Source organism: Lissotriton vulgaris, chromosome 8, assembly GCF_964263255.1.
Source record: "Lissotriton vulgaris chromosome 8, aLisVul1.2, whole genome shotgun sequence".
Lineage (NCBI taxonomy): Eukaryota > Metazoa > Chordata > Amphibia > Caudata > Salamandridae > Lissotriton > Lissotriton vulgaris.
This window is the reverse complement of record NC_141696.1, coordinates 44,442,827-44,464,325: the sequence shown is the minus strand read 5'-3', so window position 1 is coordinate 44,464,325 and position 21,499 is coordinate 44,442,827. Positions and strand designations below refer to the sequence as shown.

General features: G+C 46.9%; 1 protein-coding gene across 1 annotated transcript in view; it reads left to right on the top strand.

Annotated features, from left to right (window-relative positions):
* LOC147693350 (transient receptor potential cation channel subfamily M member 2-like) overlaps positions 1–21,499 on the top strand; it is a 1,918,272-nt gene that overhangs the window by 941,696 nt on the left and 955,077 nt on the right. Inside the window, exon 17 of the mRNA XM_086933680.1 lies at positions 5,908–6,009. Within this exon, the coding sequence (XP_086789806.1) occupies positions 5,908–6,009 (102 nt within the window). The remainder of the gene's footprint in view (positions 1–5,907; positions 6,010–21,499) is intronic.

Below are 21,499 nucleotides of genomic sequence, written 5' to 3'. Positions count from 1 at the left end.
CTATGCATTGCATCACCATCTTTTTCACATTGTTTGCGTTTCCCAGCCACTAGAGGTCCACTCTCAGCCCTTAAGCATCTTGTCCTTTCAGAAACCCCATGCATCATTATTGGTTGTTTCACATGTTTTCTGCATTCCATCATGACTAAATCCCACTTGTACTGAGCTGTCAGATTATTCCATCACCAAACATCTGAGCCCAGGTGCCTCTCAAGCTCAGCTGCCCCTGATCTGGCCACTGTTACATATAGCCATGTCTGAACTGGGGTGGCAGAGTGGACTAAAGAACGGTGATGGATTAAACCCAAATCTTTGGACTGGGTGTGAGTGTTTTATTGGTTCAGATGCTCCGTCCATCACCACCCCCTTTTCTACCGCTTTTGGCCGCCATAAGTGTGGCAGGGTATGCTCAGACGTGAGTCCCTTGCTCACTTTGCCACTGGATTCAAGCAAGCCGGGCTGAAGACGGCTGGAATGCCAGAAACCGGTCCTCGGAAGCTTGTTTCCGGTCCAGGGAAGGCATGGCTTGGCAGTTCGGGCTGGACTGTTCCCATGAGGCACAGGGTCAGACTGATTTGCATATAGCCATGTCTGAACTGGGTTGGCAGAGTGGACTAAAGAACGGTGATGGATTAAACCCAAATCTTTGGACTGGGTGTGAGTGTTTTATTGGTTCAGATGCTCCGTCCATCACCACCCCCTTTTCTACCGCTTTTGGCCGCCATAAGTGTGGCAGGGTATGCTCAGACGTGAGTCCCTTGCTCACTTTGCCACTGGATTCAAGCAAGCCGGGCTGAAGACGGCTGGAATGCCAGAAACCGGTCCTCGGAAGCTTGTTTCCGGTCCAGGGAAGGCATGGCTTGGCAGTTCGGGCTGGACTGCTCCCATGAGGCACAGGGTCAGACTGATTTGCATATAGCCATGTCTGAACTGGGGTGGCAGAGTGGGCTAAAGAACGGTGATGGATTAAACCCAGATCTTTGGACTGGGTGTGAGCGTTTGATTGGTTCAGAGGCTCCGTCCATCACCCCCTTTTGAACCACTGTTTACAGCTGGCAGCAGTCACTTCATCCAGGTTCACGAGACGCTGAAAATGGCACACATGTTTAGTTTTTTTAAAACGACAAAGATGATTAGTGATGTCATCATTCTTACAGGAAAATCTAGGTTTGGTCATGAACTTTAACTTCATATAATTACTGGTAACACGATTTAAAAATTAATCAAAAGCACCGACCAGAAGACATGTTAGTCATGAAACATGAGGTGGCTGAAAGTGGAGAATGCAGTGTAGCATTATGAAAAGGGGACTAAAACTACTTTTTAAAATTGAAGAATAAGACTCCAAATTTGTGATTATGTTTATAGGTTTAATGGAGTGCATGACAAATACCTCCTAGACGCCCTTAAGTGTCACAGCGGGTGGTGCAGTCCTGCCAAGCATCACGCATCAGACGTGACACTAACGCAATTCAGTGTGGTGCACCGGCATCACCGCACTGAAATGCATTGTCATGCATAATGCATAGGTAGTCTGAGGTACATGGTGGCTGCAAACGTGGGTGTGGCAGCTGACTGCAGACACTGCCTGCGCCAGTGCGCTGCTTCCGTGGTCTTGAGGCTGTTATCCCAGCCGAGCTATGGCCTCAGGCTCTCTGCTACAACGCATCCCCCTCGCGGCCGCGGTGACTAGGGTGACCAACCGTCCGTAAATTTCACGGACAGTCCGTAATTTCGGCCGTCTGTCCGTTGTCCGTGAAGGATTCTTTAACGGACGCCATTTGTCCGTAATTTTAACCCCAGGCACCCGTCGCACTACCCTTCAGCCGGCACAGCTGCCTTCTTGACTCTGTTCCAAAGCTCAGACACCAGCATTATTGGAGAGGCACAGCGGGATGGCAACCCTCACACCTTCAGCCCTTGAAGACCCGTTAAGAGGTGCTTCGAAGGTGACTGAGAGGGAGGGGCTGCAGCTTCAGGAGCAGGGGGCATCCATTCAGATGCAAACCGCCCTGAATGCGCCATGTCTCTGCGATTTAGGAGGGCTTCACACATTTCCTTTCAGCCCAGGGCCCCAAACATTCTAGAACCGGCCCTGAATACACGACGGCGCAGCACTGGTTCTCTTCACAGAGCTTAAATATTGTCACTACATTGCGAACAAACCTCGGTTCTTCAAACATGCAGTCTTAATGTAATAAAATAAAGAAATGGCACAATCGCACCCACACTGATTAACAAAGTATGGAGGACAATCAGTCTCCTGGAGTATCTCCTGTAAGTACTGTACATCACAGCGGGGGGATGGCAAAACTGCCATTTTGGAAAGAGCCTGATTTCTTGTTGTCTTGACCAGGAGGAGGTGAGGAGCCCTACCCCACCCTGAAAGAGACCAAGATGATACTAGAACACTGCATGCCCACCCCTGTGCCCACCCTGGTGGATCCTGTTCCCCCTCCTGTGATGGCTCCTTCCCCGCCCCAGTGATGGCTCCCCCCCCCCCCCCCGGCCGCCTGTGATGGCTCCTGCCCCCCGCCCCCCCGACCCCCCCAGTGGTGGAGCCTGTCACTGGCCTGGGTGGCTTCTATCCCAGTCCTGGAATGGCTCATACAGCGCAGGTGAAGTTCTTGATGGGCATCTTGTAAAAAAGGCTCAGCTCAAAATTAATATGTTACGGTGGGCGAGTGAGTAAGTGAAGGGATGGGTGAATGGCTGGGTGAATTAGTGAAAGGGTGAATGGATGAATGAAAGATTGAATAGATGGATAATGAGAGAGGATGGATGGATTGATGAGTGAGTGGAAGGATTGAAGAGAGGAAAGGGAAATAGCTGGATGTATAGGTGGAAGTGTAGCTGGATGGGTAAAAGGGTGGATGGGTGAGTGAAAGCATGGATGAGTGAAAAGGTGGATGATGAGTGAGTGAGTGGGTGGATGGATGAGTGACATGATGGATGGGTTGATGAATTGATAAATGCAAGGGTGAAGGGATGGACGAATGAGTGAAAGGGTGGATGCAAGGATGGATGAGTGAGTGAAAGGGAGGGTAGATGGACAAAAGGAAACATAGATGAGTGAAGGAGTGAAAGGATAAATGGATGAGAGAAAGGATGGATGAGTGATAGGGTCAATGGATGGATTCATGAGTGGATTAGTAGATGGATGAGTGGGTGGATGTGTGTGTGTGTAGGCATTTATATAGCGCACTGCTACCCGTGGGCGTCCTGGCGCTTAGACCGCTGCGAAACCCTTCCTGGCTTCCCTGAGAGATGGTCCCTTACTGGGAATCTCCAGGGTGAGACCAGGCATCCCCGGCGGTCTGGTGGGGCCGTTAGTGAAGATGAGGCAAGCTAATGCCCAGAGTTGCCGAGTGTGATCGCTGATCAGAGTGGGCACCGAGGCGAGAGAATTATCGAGTCCGCTGACCCTGGTCCAGAAACCTGCCGCGCCGGGAATCGAACCCTGGTCCCGGGCCGTCCTCTGCTCTCGGGTCTGCCGCCTCTAACCAGTGAGCCACACTACTTCACTGGATGGAAGGAAGGATGGCTAAGTGAAAGGGTTGATGGAGAGAGAAAGGATGGATGACTAAAATGGTGAATGGGTGAAGGGTGAGTGGATGGATGAGTAAGTGAAAGGATGGCTGGATGGGTGAATGGTAAATGGCTGGATGGATGAGTGAATGGATGGATGGGTGAAAGAGTGGATGGATGAGTGTACAGATGGATGGGTGAAAGCGTGGATGGATGGATAATGGATGGATGAGTGAAAGGGTGGATGGAGGGATGGATGAGTGAAATGATAGATGGAAGGATGCATGGTGGATAGATTTGCAAATTGTTGAATATGTTTGGATACGGCTGGGCTTACTTATATACTATTGCGCGACCTCTGATGTGTCTGTAAAACGTATCCAATTGTCCTGAAGTTTTGTCCTGAATTTTGACCTCCTGTCCTGAATTTGTGTCCTGAATTTCGACCCTTTGTCCTGAATTTTTACACTCACTGTCCTGAATTTGCGCCAATCCCAGTTGGTCACCCTAGCGGTGACGCGGGGCTCTGAGTCAGCCTGCCTGACGTCTCGTCCGTTGCCCCATGAATAGCTAGGGCTCCGCGGGGTTTGTAAACTCCTGCTGGCTCCGAGGTCGCTCAGCGGGGAGTTTATTGTTCAGGAGCCTGAAGGCGCATAGGCGGCCGAAAATGATTATGGGGCAGGCAGCGCTGTTGCTCGCACGATTGCCCGGCCACACTGCTGTGTAGGCCATTATAATCAAGGCCGCAGCATTCACTTAAAATTTCCGAGCCGGCCGAAGAGGGAATCGTGCAGTGACGGGTACAGAGAGCCTGACTGACCGTCACTGTCAGGTCCGCCAGGTCTCGGTGAGGACAGCAGCAGCCTAGACTGAAGTATAAGCCAGATTGCCGTGGGGGTAGCTCACTCGTAGCATGAGCGCCCAAAAGCCTTGTTGCAGTGCAAGTCACCGTCCGACATGCCAATCATGCAAGTTCCGGCTGAAAATGATCACAGTAAGTAGACAGTTCCTTGTTTCAGCCACTTGCCACCCTGTTTGTCAGTGTAACCACAATATGGTGTCAGTTTTAACACAATTGTCAATATGGTGCTGGGAGGGGCAGGATATGGAGTCTGAGGCCCCCGTGCTGGTTCCCTGGCCCTCATCTCGGCTTTCAGTAATGATTGTGCCGGTCGGCTGGGCTTTAAATGCTGAGCCAGAGTGTTACTATCAGCAGAACCTGGCTGTAGCTCTGTGACAGCCTGCCTGCGGTTGGTGTGAGCTGATGCCTGCTACAGGGCTGCGCAGATAGCAGGTCCACTTGCCGCCTTAGGCAGACCTCTCAGCTTGGGGTAATTATTATTAGGGTTTAGCAAGGCTTAGGTGGGCCGGGTCCTGCCAGAGTGAAAAGCAGATGCCGAGATGGCCGGTCTCTGTCGGGCTCTTCATTTTTTTGCCCTTACTGTCAGCATGAAAAAAAATATGAATTCTACATGGATACTCGTTTTATTTCTTTCACAGTCTCACCATGTCACAACGGAAGCATTTTCAATGTTATTTACATCGAAGCTATAGTTGTTTATTTATCTTATACAACTAACAAGCACTGACAAAGCTAAATAGTCCTGACTTCTTGTAGAAGTAATATTGTATATCTGGATGCAATGACCGAAGCAGCAAAATACAACTCGGGCAGTACAATGTGCCAACACAGTTTTTCTTATTGCGTGTTTTAACCTACACCCTTTATTACATTTGAGAGACACCCCCCCCCCCAAGTTTTTTCATCCAACTTAAACCCTGGCTTTTACCTTTGCGTGCCTCAGCCTCACTCTCTGGTGTAATTTCTAATATGTATATGTTTCCCTCATTTTCACTGCTTAATTTTGCTTAAGAGAAAGTGTCACTCCTAGTCTTTGAAATGTCACTCTTAATTAGACTGAAGTTATGAAAATGTCACAAATGGCAATCTGAAACCGTGGCAGCTATGGAGGTGTATGGAGAATAAATATATGCCTCCAGATTTTAACTCTTTCTTCCACTAAGAAATGTCTCCCTCATGCTCTTTGGTTGCCTATAGAGCTAGAAAGTGTTACAACTTCTTGGGCTACACTATTTCTATCACTCTGGAAGAAGAAAATAAGAATGTGGACCCCATTGGTAAACCGTGCCCACCCTTGCCACCTTCATCAGGACAGCAGACTCTGCATGCAACACTTTATGGTGGAGTTCCTGCTCTGCTGGGTTCGATCCCCTTCGACCTTTACTGCATTCCATTATAACTCGTAATTTGTATGAATTGGGCTCACCAAATAGAGAGGTTAAAGTAATAACAAGCATATTCCGCCGCACAAACCTTTGGTTTAACTTGAACTTTTGTGTTGTTTCCTTCTAAAATAGAGCGCTACTAACTCATCAACATTGAAATATCCCATCCGAGACCTTCTCATCTGGGCCGTCGTTCAGAACCGCGGGGAGCTGGCTGAAATCCTATGGGAACTGGTAAGAAGCATTTTTTCTTCTAGAATGTAACTATTTTGTTAAGGTAGTTTTTTTTAACGTTAAGGTATGTATACATAAGTAAATATTAAATTACTATTCCTTGTAAATATATATTTTGCCAAGTTACATGTATATATGGTTACAAATAGCAAATCTATTTTTCCTCTTCCATACTTATGTTGCCATTATAATAGTATTCGATATTCTGAGCTTGATCTCTTTGCAGCCATCGGGATTCATGACTCCCCTTTCATAGCTTGGGACTCCAAACCTGTTTCCTCAAAGGACATTTAGAGCAAGGAAACTCTCGAGGTGGTCACAGACTGTCAGCTTCACTCTACATCTCTGAAGAACGAACCACAGAATGGCGCATGACAGCAAAACTACATTTCCCATGAATCCTTGAGCTAGCAGCTATCTGGAATTATTGGGTATAGGTTTCCTAGTGCCTAAATGTCAGTATTTGGGGAATAACAGGCACATTTTGGTTTTTGACACACCAAAATTTGCATGATACGGTAAATATTTTTTCCCATATTCAATTTTGGCAGATTCGACTTGCTGAAATGTAACAAACGTTGTGTTATGTAACGCATCTGATAGTTTCTAATGTTTCAAATTATTATAACTCATGCACCTCCGTACACAGTGTATTCAACTTGGTTGTCATGTTACAATAACTATAACTCAAGCCTTCTACATGCACTGCCTATATTCTTTTCCATTATATCACTTATATCATTTAAAATATTAGCATTACAATAACACTTATGACATCACAAATCAAATCTTTTGTGAGAACACAGTGCATGGTAGAGTGGAGTCTTATAGTTAAAAATTAAAGCTTAGAAATGTAAACATTTGTGTACTTTAACTTTTGTTTGTAGTTAAATAATAGGTAAAGTTATGTAAAGGTGGCATGTGATTTATACGTTTAAGGTATAAATAAAGCTGAAAGAATATCTAATGTTTTTGTATTTTAAGTTTGGCTGTATGGAAAAAGTACGTAAAGTTTTCTCAACTATAACAAAGGTTAAACCTTTGGTTGTTTCATTTAAGATATATATATGGGATGCATCTATGGCGTTTGACTCTATAGAATAGCCATACCTATTTGAGGGTCTAAAGAGGTTTTTTTTTTGGTCCGAAGTTTCTGGGGTGGGTGCAACTGCTCTATACGGATATACAGGGTCAAGTACGAGTTTACAACTATACGTCCTGTGCCTTTACGCTTAGAAGGAGTACACCCCAGCGCTGTCTGCTATCGCCACTGATATTTTCCCTCATGCTGGAGCCGCTCGCGTGGTGCATGGGCTGAAATGGACAAAGGAGCAAGAAGATAGAATATCATTATACGCAGATGATATACTGCTCTTCTCTTGCCTCCCCCTATAAATCATCTATGCTGTCCTAAACATTTTCATGAATTTTGGAAAATATTCAGGCTATGCAATTAACTGGAGCAAATCTATATTGTTTGTGCTTCGGGGGCATCTCAAATGACATCACTGATGACATCATCCACGTGATCATCTGATGCACCTCCTCACACCCTAAAATTCAGACTACCATTCTTGAAACCATAGACACACTAATACTAGTACAGCTACAATATTCTGTGCACTATGCATGCAGAATTCTAATCAGCTATGTAGCATTGATACAGTCTTTTAAATACTCAGTACCTGTGCAGTCTAGGAATTCATCTGTCTGTCCCATGCACTTGTTCATTCACCCATCCATGAACTATGTACATCTCCTATCACTCTGCCAATACCTAAGTACTTATACATTTAGCATGCACTCTCTTTGCAGCACTGAAATTACTCCAGTTATTAGTCATATACTTAAGGAATGGCCTAGCTACTAACCAAAGTACAGGTACAATGTTTTGTACACTATGCATGCAGATCTCTAACAAGCTACATACTATTAACATGCTCTTCTAAATACCCAGTTAATACCTATGCAGTGTTGGAATCCTTCTGTCTGTGCCATGTATTTCTCCAATCACCTATTCAGCACTATCTACATATTCTATCACTCTGCCAATACCTAAGCACTTATAAAAGCACTTCTAAATTGAACATGTACTCTCTTTGCAGCGCTGAAATTATTCTAGTTACTAGTCATGTACCCAAGGAATGGCCTAGCCAGAAAAACTAGTACAGCTACAATATTCTGTGCACTATGCATGCAGACCTCTAATCAGCTACATAGCAGTCTTTTAAAATACACAGTTAGTACCTATACAGTCTAGGAATCCTGTCTGTCTCATGCAGTTCTATCCACGTATCCTGTCACTTCACCAATACCTAAGCACTTATAAATTGAGCATGCACTCTCGTTGCAGCACTGAAATTACTCCAGTTATTAGTCATATACTTAAAGAATGGCCTAGCCACTAATACAAGTGCAGGTACAATATTTTGTACACTATGCATGCAGAGCTTTAACCAGCTACATACTATTGATACGCTCTTCTAAAAGTCCAGTTAGTACCTATGCAGTGTAGGAATCCTCCTGTCTGTCCCATGCACTTCTCCAATCACCCATCCAGCACTATCTACGTATCCTATCACTCCGCAATACCTAAGCAATTATAAATTCAACATGTACTCTCTTTGCAGCACTGATATTATTTTAGTTACTAGTCATGTACCCAAGGAATGGCCTAGCCAGTAAAACTAGTACAGCTGCAATATTCTGTGCACTATGCATGCAGACCTCTAATCAGCTACATAGCATTGATATAGTATTTTAAATACTCAGTACCTATGCAGTCTAGGAATCCTTCTGTCTGTCCCATGCACTGCTCCATTCAACCATCCAGCACAATCTACGTATCCTATTACTCTGCCAATACCTAAGCACTAATAAATTTAGCATGCACTCTCTTTGCAGCACTGAAATTACTCCACTTATTAGACAAATACTTAAGGAATGGCCTAGCCACAAACACAAGTACAGCTATAATATTTTGTGCACTATCCAAGCAGGACTCTACTAGCTTCATACTATTGATACACTCATCTAAATACCCAGTTAGTACTCATGCAGTGTAGGAATTGTCCAGCTTGTCCCATGCACTTCTTTAATCACTTATCTACCACTATCTACTTATCCTATCACTCCACCAATACTTAACCACTTATAAATTAAGTGTTCACTCTGTTTGCAACACTGTCATCATTCCAGTTAGTAGTGGTATTCTTAAAAAATTACCTAGGCACCAACACAAGTACACATAAAATATTCTGTGCATAATCCTTACAAATCTCTAAGCAGATATATACTATTGGTCCACTCCATTAAATACTGAAGTAGTACCCATGCAGCGTAGGATTCCTCCTGTCAGTCTCATGCAATTCTTCAATCACCCATCCAGCACTATGTTCTTACTGTATCAGTCTGCCAATACCGAAGCACTTATGGGACAGATTTACAAGCATCCTGTGCCACCAGTACGTCACTTTTTGTAACGTAGTGAGGGCGCCAGGCACTCCTTCATATTTACAAGGAGAGGAAAAGCACCCTGCGTGGTTTTTCCTTTCCTTGTAAATACGACCCATTCATACACAGAACTTTGCGTTCATGGGGCGTTCCATAGGTGTTGCTGTGGGTGTTTCCATGCAACACCCAAAGAACAAGACACATCTCCAGATATATGAAAAATCGTAAATCTAGAGATGTTTGTGAATGCTGCGCCATCCTAAAGTCGGTGTAGCAAGGCGCAACGAGGAGAATTGTTTTCATTTCTCCTCATTTTTTCCTCTTTCAATGGGATGCTGCATTCCACAGCATATATTGAAAGAGGAAAATGCCTTTACTGATTGTTTTTGTGCAGGAAGGTGTCCCTTCCTGCACAAAAACAATCTCCGGACGACACAGACATATTTGCACCATGGTGCAAGGTTGTCTGTGTCACCGCATGGCTGCAGTTTGTTCAGGAGTGCAGAGGGAAGCACAGAGTTGCAACATATTCATGTACATATGTCACATCCCTGTGCTTCGGAAGTGACAGGGGAGTGCAGCTAAAGAGCTTGCAGTGTCACGCTGCAGTTCTTCCTCATAAATCTTCACCTATAAATTCACCATACACTACTAATGCATTATTTCAGTCAATCATGCTGTATACATATATTCAACCAAACTTTCATACATTACCTTGCAATTATAGTTCTTTCTTTAACCAGATATGGTAGTTTTGATAAGAACTTTTTTTTCTTTTGTATTTTCTTTTTTTTTTTGAACAATTTTGTCTTTTTTTGGGTGTTTTTTTCAAAACATAAACAAAAAAGAACAAATAAAGCAGGAAACTTTTGGAATTACATATCATTAAAACAAAAAAAAATTACCAACAATGGTTGCGTTGCGCAGCACAAACTGCATCCACTGACTGCTCACCGAAGCATATAAGTTTCTTACACTTCACGCAGTTTTGCTCGAGAAAGATGAATTCAGGCCGCAAGTCAATTGCAGGTGTTCCTGAGGACGCTCCAGACATACTTGCCAAAGCAGGTGAGGGGTTCAAAGCAGCTCGCCTCATTAAATCCCGAGCAAGATTGAGAGGATGTGTGGTCCTGAGATGCTTGTACATAGAAGCAGTGCCGCAAGAGTATTTTCTTTTACTGCCTCTTGACAGTACTCGGTCACAAATTTTGCACGTCTCCTTTCTCGCATTTACTTTCTTCTCTCCAGGTGGAAAAGTGAAGAATTTCCACATGACAGATTCCGACCTCTGTGGACGTGGTGCCACCTGCAAGAATTCTTTTTCAGAAGATACTGCCTCCTTCTGCTGCTGCTGTCCAGATGCCATTTTGTTTGATATTTTTAAAAACACAAAAAAACAAGCAAAAAGGGTTCTTGTAGGAAAAGAGATGTCTCTCTAAAGATGCTCCAACAAGAATGATTAAAATGGGTGGAGTCCTTCAATAGTTACAGTGAGAAATGTTATGAACCAATTAAATCTTTTTTTTTAGGTCATATGGGATCTGTGCACACTGCGCTCACGAAGCACGCACCCGACGCGACTTCGCAAAAATATATTTAAAAATAATATACGTTTATTATAAGTACAAATATATTATTTTTATGAATATCTTAGATAATCTCTCGCCCTCATATATATATATATATATATATAAAAGACACATACATATAATTTTAGAACATAAAAAGAATTTGCAGGAGTCACGCACCCAGCGCGCCCCAGCACGTATATGACATCACGTGGGACCGGCTATCTCGCAAGCATCGCTTACCGTAATGGGCATGTGTCACCAATGCGCGGACTGGTCGCATACCAATCGCGCACATCACATAATATTAAATGTATATGATGGAACTGAAAAACACGCAGCCGTTGCACACCGTACGTGGATCCTTCACAACTTTTCTAAAATGGCAGCTAGAATCCGCGCATCCACCATGATGTATACGCTTTGGGTGTGCGACTCCGAAAAAAATTGGAATAAAAAAAAAATTGTTGCAATTTTCAGAAAAATATACAATGTTATTAAATGAATAGAATATTGATAAATAAACAGTTAAAAACTGTAGAAAATCAGTACAAACAATAGGTATAACTACTATTACACTTAAAAATTAGCATTTAAAAAACCTTTGAAATTAACTGAAAAAAACATAGGTTTCAGAGACGTTATAGTTAGAAATTAGCATTTAAAAAAGCCTTGAAATTTACTGAAAAAAACATAGAAATTAGCATTTATAAAAACCTTGGACATCACTGATGACATCTCAAATTTCTGGGGAATTAATTCCTCTTCAATCCTGAGTGTCCCGGGGGGCCAACTAGCCCATAAGGTACCTCCGATAAGCGCCACAGAGCTGCGTTGCAGAGTGGTGTATAAAGGGGGGTGGGACCTCTCTGCAACACAGCTCCCTGGTGCATACTGGAGGTACCTGGTGGGCTAGTTGGCCCGCAGGGACCCTCAGGATTGACAAGGAATAAATTCCCCAATTTAAAACACGCCACAGGGTGTGTTTGCACACATGACACCACAGGCCCCGCCCTCTTCCTTCAGCTCTGTGCAAACGCGTCCCCTGTTGAAGAATTAAGTTCCCTTTAATCCTAAGGTCCCCTGAGGGCCAACTAGGCCACCAGGTACCTCCAGTAAGCGCCACAGGCCTGCGTTGCAGAGAGGTGGTCCAGGCCACGACCATTTTTACACCTCTGTGCAATGCAGCTCTGTGGCGCTTACTGGAGGTACCTAGTGGGCTAGTTGGACCCTCAGGATTCAAGTGGACTTAATCTCCCAACTTAAAATGACCACAGGGAGTGTTTACACAGTGGTGAAGGGAGGGGACGGGGCCTGAGGTGACGTGTGCAAACACACCCTGTGGCGCGTTTTAAGTTGGGAAATTAATTCCCATTCAATCCTGAGGGCCCCTGGGGGCCAACTAGCTCACCAGTTGTTTCCAGTAAGCGCCACTGCGCTGTATTGCAGAGAGGTGGTCCAGGCTGGGACCCTTTTTAAACCTCTCTGCAACGCAGCTCTGTTGCACTTACTGGAAATACCTGGTGGGCTAGTTGGACCGAAGGGACCCTCAGGATTCAAGTGAACTTTATCCCCCAAATTAAAATGGCCTCAGGGCGTGTTTGCACACATATCACCTCAGGCCCCCCTCCCTTCACCAGTGTGCAAACGCGCCCCGTGGCCCGTTTTAAGAGGTAGTTTTAATCCCCCTTCTCTATTATGTACTAGGGTCTTACAGAGGAGGTCATGCTAATCACAGGGGTACCCCAAAGCATAGTGTTTCCGAGTGTATGTGGGTGTTTTCACTGTATTCTAAGTCACTTTTAGCATAGCACTGGCTCTAGGCCTGGTTGGTCAGAGTCCGTTACCACCAGTACCCATCTGAAAAAGTTGTGGGCACAGGAGGAATTTCTGCTCCTCTGTTGGCTCTTTCTGCACATCTCTTCTTCTTCCTGCACTTTTCTACCTCTTTATGGACTTCTGTTGCTTTTTTCTGCATTTCTTTTTTTTCTTTCTGTGCGTTGTTTCTTCTTTCAACACATGTCCTACCTCTGTAAGCTTAGTTAAAAACTAGCATTTAAAAAACCTTTGAAATTCACTGAAAAAACTATAGGTTTCAGACACGTTATAGTTAGAATTTAGCAATTAAAAAACCTTAGAAATTCACTGAAAAAATCATAGGTTTCAGGGGCTTTATAGTTAGTTGGACATTTCACTCGTACAAAACCATAGAAATTCCCCCGTTATAGTTAGTTCAGCTAACTATAACTTGGCGCCCGCAATGCACTGCTGATGACATTACATATTACATTGTAGTGAGGCCTGAGTCTAGTTTGTGTTCCCTGTTATGTTAGCATGAGCCTATTAGAAGTTTAAACGCCATTTTACCTTTTTGCCGCTTTTGCACACAACACTACATACAATTGTTGTTGTGAGTTAGGCTGCGTGAAATGCTTTACATGAGAATAGCTTGTTTTTGACATCTCTAGACTTAAATAGTGACGTTGGTCTGCACAGTGAGTGCTGAAGCCATCAAGGTTACCATAACATAGTAACTGTTGTTCGTACTGATCGTCTAACGGTTTTAGACACAACAAATGGCAGCTGCGAGCCTGCTGAAATCCTGGCGCCTTTATTATTACACTGGAGCAATAATTTCACACACTTGGAAGATTTTCTCTTTCCAGGGATGCAGAGAGCCTTTGCTGATCTTGATGTGATTCATTCTTGCTGAGCTGAGAGGTAATGGGGACCCCAAACAAGAGACTTTCTTTAGTTTATAAAACAAAGTTCCTAGGTAGGGAGGGTGATTTACTAGGCGCCATAGTACCTATTATCACCATCATTGTAATATGATTTCTCCTTTTGTGTTTTATGGAATTGTAACAATGCTGATCACATTATTTCTAATCATATGTCTGCTTATGTTAGCAAAGATACTGCATCTAAGGGCACGTTGTTAAAATAAACATTTTAACCTTTCAGTGTCTCTTTTTACTCCTGTTGTGGACTGGTATGAGAGTATAACAAAAGAGTGTTCTTGCTTCCCACCATTCCTGAGTATAATCTAATTTGCATGTTCTGGGTTGTCTAATCATTGGTTCCTTTGCTATAGGACGAAGAGCTAATGTGACACTGAGGCTAGCTGTTTATGGTTTCTAGGCACTAAGGTGAGTTTTTTGGTACACCACAATTCACTGAGGTCCTGGGTCTCTGTGCACATTTCTGTGTAGAAGCAGAATCCTTGTGACATGGCGCACCTAACGTTGTGGTCTTATTGTGAGACACTTGAGTAGTGCTTGTATCAGTCCACGACCCCCTCACTATTGTTTCCGGTTGACAGTGGTGACGGATAAACCTACCTATAGTTAAATAGGTCCTTTCAAGCTTGATACTTTATAAACAGTTTCTATTGAATTACTACCCAGTAATGCTATATTACATTGCATTGTTCTTTTTTCTTTCTGTGTCATTATTGCCGTTGATATCCTACAGCAGAGCCGTTTGGCTGTACACAATCATTTGCAGGGTTTCAACGTTGCCTTGGAAGGCATGGCGTCGGTTTTTGTTGTTAGTGCAGATGCAGCTTACCTGTTTGAGCTTTTCTACTAATGGGTTACGTTTCTGGCAATTAATGCAGATGCTAATGTGTTTCATACTTACACTCCCACTGCCCTGCCTGCGGAGTACACTACTTATAGGACATAGGAGGTTCCGATTTCTGCTTGGCAGCACCGCTTTTGGTTTGATGAGGCCCTTCCCCACTCTCTGACACCAAATAGATTAGGTCCTTTGTCCATTCCAGGTTTTTCTTGGCCTGTTTTGGCTGGATTTACCCTGTACCCACGTGCTGGGGAATGTCCCTTACTTGAATTGAGACCCCTCTATACCTCTGCTGTAGCGGTTATTAGTGCTTTGGTTCACTACATTTCCAGCATCATACCAGGTGGGGGCCCTGACATTGCGGCGAATGCAGTTCGGCCGAATGGGTTGAAGCTTAGTCCCGTTATGGTTAATGCGGTTATGGGCAAGCTTCCCCAGGAAAAGGATGAAATGCCTTTTTGGCTTGCCGAGAAATTTGACCAACTGGAGGCAGTATTTTTTAATACGACTCCTGTGGAGAAACATAGGATTCTACCGATTAGTTTGCAGAAAGACTTAGTACCTGAAGTGATGGACTGTACACCACGGGGTATGATTTTTGCGTCGGTCTATACGAGATGCTCCGGCACCCCGTCAATGTCTGTCCTACCCTCCGTCATTATGCGTGTTCAGGATGAGCACTGACGTAGGCGGCTGTTGAATTGGGATTGAGACTCGTTGGAGTATTTGACGTAGTTTCCGATCTTGTCCTTGCTAACGTTAAGGGAGATGCTGTAAGCTTCCAGGTGTCGAATGCTTTGCATGATGTCCCCTATGCAGAAAAACCCCGGCAGTTACCGAGAATTATCACGGTGTTGGCCATAATAGATTAGGTGTTAAGCCTTTTGCCAAGACAGCGCAAAAGCAAACACAGGCGGCGAAGTCTGACAAAGATGATCGCTCCCTAGGTACTATTCAGACTTGGACCAAAAATAAGAAACATGGGAAAAAGCAACAGATACAGGGGTCCTGTTCCTCCTCGCCAGTACCAGTGTCTACGGAGCGCACTTATGAATTGCGTGAGTGCGCTACGATTAAGTCACCTGATCGTTTTCAGGTTCCTGATCAACGTTCTCCTCGCTCTTTGCAGGTTTCATCGGTCTCACCCTCCGGTGGAGGGCTGGGAAGCAAGACCCACCCCGCAAGACTGACGGTAAAGGCAAGCAGGACGACTCTTCACGTCCGAGACCGCAGTCTCAGAAGAAGAAAGTTGCTGCTGTAACTGCGAGATATTCCACGGATAGTTAGAACGCAGCTTTGGAATCTGACATGAGCGCTGACGCTGTTGGACAGCGCGGCGGAGATTACCATTATACCAGAGGCCCTGCATCCACTACTGAAGGTGACAGCGACTGACAAATTTGTTGTAGTTGAGACGGCTGACGCTAGAGTGGCTCCTCCTGAAAGACTATTTGAAATTGTCCTTTTAATTGAAGGTGACTTATAAAGTACCATAAAAGGGGTATTTGGGGAACATTTAACTACAACGTATGACATTTTGTTGGCGGAGGTCGACTGGCCCCCACCATTTGTTTTAGTGGCTCCGCAAGGGGAGGAGGTAATCCTCCCTGCTTTCACGCACACAGTGCCGAAGGAGCAGGCCATGCATTTTGCAGAAGTTTGGGCTAAGGCGCTTGCGCCGGCTTTGTACCGTACTCACTGTGGTTAGGACAAATTTTCCCCCAGACATGATATTCCCTTACGGTCAATGCCACAGCCTCAATCCCAATACCCCATACAACATGAAGTGAAGGCTCCCGTGGCTGAGATCCTTGAGCAATTGGAATACCAAGGTGTGATTGAAACATGTGTGTCACCGATAAAGAACCCTCTTTCTGTAGTAGGGGATCTCTGTTATAGTCATAATCTAGTGAATAGTCCCGCCCATGTGCGTGGACCCCGGAGCAATCAAAAATAATCTCTTACAGTGTCGAAAAAATGCAGAACTGCACAGACACTTAAGAGAGAATTTAAAGACATATAATGCAGCCTATAAACAGGCTACACTGTCCAATACTTCTACTAGAAATTCCACCAAAAATCCACAAAACAGCAAAGCCTGTCCAGATTTCCCTTGCCTTCAGCAAAAACCCCTCTGGAATGATAGAGAGGAGAACATGGACAGACAAGCCCCATAGGCTGCCATTATATGGCTCAGAACAGGATACTGTGCCTTTAAGAGAACTTTCCAGAACTTCACAGTATCCCAGAATGCCCTGCAGGTCCCTCTTACTTTCAGTTCTTTTTTCCGGCTCCTGCTAGCAGGACCCTGGAGCATTGAGCTCTCCCTTTTTGGGACTTATTTGGTGTTTTTTCACTATTTTTCACAGATTTAGTACTTTATTGTACTGTGGGGCTTTTCTTCTTGGTTTTCTCACTCTGTTTTTTGTCAAATATGCCTGCCTTATTCGACAAATGCCCGGAGTGCTCCAGGAAAAAGGCCAGGTCGAACCACCATGAGGTGTGTATCCTCTGCCTTCCAGCTTCTCATGTTCCAGAGGAGTGTGCTATCTGCCAAGGCTTCTCTGGAAGGACCCTGAGGGAAAGAAAGAAGATCAGACTTCAGGGTCTCGAGGAAAGAAGACTGAAGGCACAAGGTGGGTCTGGAGGGGCTTCTTCTGCCCATGCTGAGGTCCCTGGGGGGCTCCCCAGGGGCAGGAAGACCAGCAAACGTCACCATTCTCCGCCTGCGTCCTTTGCGCCCACTACGGCGTTAAGAGGAATGACTGCGGTCTGTTCCCCATCGTCGGAGACGAAACGACGTCGAGGCTCGGCGTCAAGGGATATCACTAGACCTTCGATGTCTCCGGTGACTGTTTCATTGTCATCCTCGTCGGCGTCGAGCGATCGGCGTCGACGAGCCAGGCGTCGGCGCTCGCCGTCGGGGCGATACCGCCGTTCGCCGTCCGCGAAGAGGATGCGGGCGTCGTCGGTGAGTTCTTCGCCGTCAAGGACGCCGTCGAGGCCCAGGTCGCAGTCGAGGCACAGGAGGTCGCCGTCGAGGCACAGGAGGTCGCCGTCGAGGCGCATGAGGTCGCCGTCGAGGCGCATGAGGTCGCCGTCGAGGCGCCGAGGATCACCGTGGAGGCGCCGAGGTTCGACGTCGAGGCGCAAAAGGTCTCCGTTGAGGCACAGAAGGTCGCCGATGAGGCACCAAAGGCCTTCGACGCAGAGAAAGAGACGCTCGACGTCCAGGGGCCGACGCTCGCCGTATGGTCGCCATTCTTCGACGCCGAAAAGAGGTGGAAGTAGACCTGATGCCGTGGGAGGTTCGCCTACGTCCCAGGCTGGAAGAGATGGGGGTTCGCCGCACTCTGTGTATTCCGAGGTGTATACCCCGTCGGGGAAGGTGACTCCCCCTCCTCCATTACCGAGGGGTCCCCCTCCGAGGACGCTTACTCCGCCTCCGTTGCCTCCACCGCAACCTGGATCAGGGTTGCCTGAGAAGCCACCTCCGGTTCCGCCGAGGTCGACTTCGTTACCTAAGCTTCCGACGCCTCCGAAGGGTACGCCTAGGCCGAAGGCTCCGTCCAAACCCAAGTCACCCGTTCCGGTGGACCCGGTTGATCGTCCTCGGCCAAGGAGGTCCCGTTCACGCTCCGGACAGAAAGGAAGATCAAGGAGTTGTCATAAATCCTCCACCAGATCAAGGAATCGCCATAGGAGGAGGGGGTCTAGATCCCGCACGGACTCTTACAGGACTCATCCCTACTCGCCAACCTTATCGGACTCTCCTGAGACCAGGATCTCTCCAGTGGATGACATTGCCACATTCCAGGAAGTTCTCCTGAGGGGGGCGGCGAAGTTGGGTATCACGGTGACGGCTCCAACACCTACGACGTCCGTGATATTCGAGACGCTTCACAAGAAGCACCGTCTCGCTCTCTTCTGCCTCTGGTGCCTGGATTGAAGGAACCTGCGGAGGAGCTGTTTCTCACGCCAGCGGTGGTGAAGGCCGCTCCAACCCGGCTACTGAAGAAGTATAGGGCCCCGGATTCGGACCTTGCCTTTCTGAGAATGGATCCGGTGCCGGATTCAGTGATTGTGACGGCGGCCAAGAAATTGCATTCTACCTCCCCGTCATCCACTATGCCGCCAGATAAAGAGTCGATGGATCGACTCAGCGGGAAGGAAAGCGTGTGGGACCGCTTCCGCAGCCATGAAAGCTGCCAACGATACAGCTCTGCTAGACCGTTACGACCGGGCGCTGTGGGACTCCCTTCAACAGTTCGTGGAACTTCTACCGAGAGACAAGAGGGAGGACTTCCAGGAGATCCTCAAGGAAGGGATGCTGGTATCAAACCAGGTGATCAGTGCAGCGGCGGACACCTCCCTGTTGGCCGCACATGGTTACTGCCATGGAATCAATCAGCGGCGTCACTCAAGCCGGAGGCCCAGCAGCGGCTGGCCAATCTGCCCTTTTACGGAGAGACCCTATTCGGTAAACACGCAGATGATGAGATGGCCCGCATGAAGGCGGAGACCCTGACGGCTGTGGGCTTGGAGAAGCCCAAAGAGAAGAAATCCTTCAGGCCTTTCCAGAGGCGCTACGGCGCACAGGGAAGAGGACGGGGGCAGTCTTCGGGACAGCAGCAGCAACAACAGCAGCAGTTCCGGAGACCCTTCCAGAAACGTCAGAAGGGTAGAGGGGGACAACAGTCCTCTACCGCGAACAAGGGCCCGGCCGGATCTCGACCCTGAGCGGTTACTTCCCCTTCATCCGTTACCCACTCCGGTGGGGGGAAGCGTTCAATTTTTTCTGGCAGAGTAGAGAAAAATTACTCGGGACAAGTGGGTGCTGAATATTGTTAGCAATGGATACAGTCTTCGGTTCATCAGCCCTCCTCCAGCGATCCCTCCGGTCAGCTCGCAGTATCAACTGCGCGAGCTCCAGGCAGAGGCAGATATCCTGTTAAGGAAAAGGGCGATAGAAGACGTACCTCTGTCTCAAAGAGGAAGAGGTCTGTACTCCCGGTTCTTTCTGGTTCGCAAGAAGGACAAGAACGAGTTCAGGCCCATTCTGGACTTGCGGCAGGCAAACAAGTGGATTCGCAGAGAAAAGTTTCGCATGCTGTCGTTGCATCAGATTTATCCTCAGTTCCAACAGGGGGACTGGCTTTGTGCCATAGACCTACAGGATGCGTACTTCCACGTGCCCATCACGTACAAACACAGGAAGTTTCTGCGATTTCAAGTCAGCACCAACCACTATCAGTACACAGTGCTGCCATTCGGGCTGAAATCTGCACCCAGGACATTCTCGAAGTGCATGGCAGTGGTAGCGGCACACCTCAGAAAGAACCAGGTGTTTGCCTACCCGTACCTGGACGATTGGTTGATCAAGGCCTCCTCCTTCTCGGAAGCTCAAGCATACTTCCAGAAGACTTGCGTTCTCTTGAACAAGTTGGGGTTGCACATCAACATGTCCAAGTCAGCCCCGATTCCGGTCCAGTGCATTCAGTACTTGGGAGCCACCATCAATACGCTGTCAGCAAGCGTGTCTCCTTCGGAGGAGCGACGGCTATCGATCCTTCGGAAGGCTCAGGCTCTTATGACCGCTCCATCTACAACAGTGAGGACGGTGTCTTCTCTACTGGGGTCGATGGCCTCTTGTATCTTCCTCACTCCTCATGCACGACTACACATGAGACCTCTGCAGGAGTGCTTGGAGGACCAATGGGCCCAGAGGAAAGGATCTTGGGATGACAAGCATGCTCTTCAGTCTCTGAAGTGGTGGTGTTCAGGGGAGAATCTCCTCAGAGGGGTTCCCTTCCACAAGGACATTCCTACTCAGACTATCGTGACGGATGCTTCTCTCCAAGGCGGGGGAGCGCATTCGGGAGACTTACAGATTCAAGGAACGTGGTCTCAGATGGAGTCCACGTATCACATCAATTTCCTGGAACTCAGAGCTGTTCACTTGGCACTGAAGGCCTTTCATCCGTCCTTTCGGACCAACTCTCTGCTTGTACAGACGGACAATACGATTACGATGTATTACCTCAACAAGCAAGGGGGTCGAGATCGCGCACCCTTTCTCGGGAGGCGCAGACGATCTGGCGCTGGCTTCTGGCCAGAGGATTGACGATAACGGCTACCCATCTACCAGGTGTGCAGAATGTTCAGGCAGACGCACTGAGCAGACTGATTCAGGAAAACCACGAATGGGTCATAAACGACGACGTACTAGGAGCAGTCTTCGAAAGGTGGGGGACTCCAGACATAGATCTGTTCGCCACCGCCGAAAACAGCAAATGCCGAGACTTCGCCTCCAGGTACTACCAGCAAGGGACGCTGGGGAATGCACTCTGGATCAACTTGTCGAACAGCTTTGTTTACGCTTTTCCGCCCATTCCCCTGATTCCAGCGGTGCTCATCAAGCTGTCCCGGTCCAGGGCACGGATGATCCTGATTGCCCCGGAATGGCCCAGACAGTGGTGGTTCACGGACCTTCTATACCGGTCTCTCCTTCCACACATACGGTTGCCGTGCAAGCCCGACCTTCTCACGAAGTTCAGGGGGCAGATGTTGCACCGCAACCTCTCGTCCTTGAGTTTGGCGGCATGGCTCCTGAGATAGTGCAATATGGCCATCTGAATCTGCCCGAAGATTGCATGGACATACTGAAGGAGTCTAAGAGACCCTCCACACGGACTTCCTATGCTTACAAGTGGAAGAGGTTTTGTATCTGGTGTGTGTCCAGGAACTTTGACCCAACGACGTGCAAGGAAGATGCCATCCTTCCTTACCTTCTGCATTTAGCGCGGTCTGGCCTTAATGTTCATTCCATTATGGTTCATCTCGCTGCATTGACTGCCTACAGGAAAAGCCCTTCACAGACTTCCTTC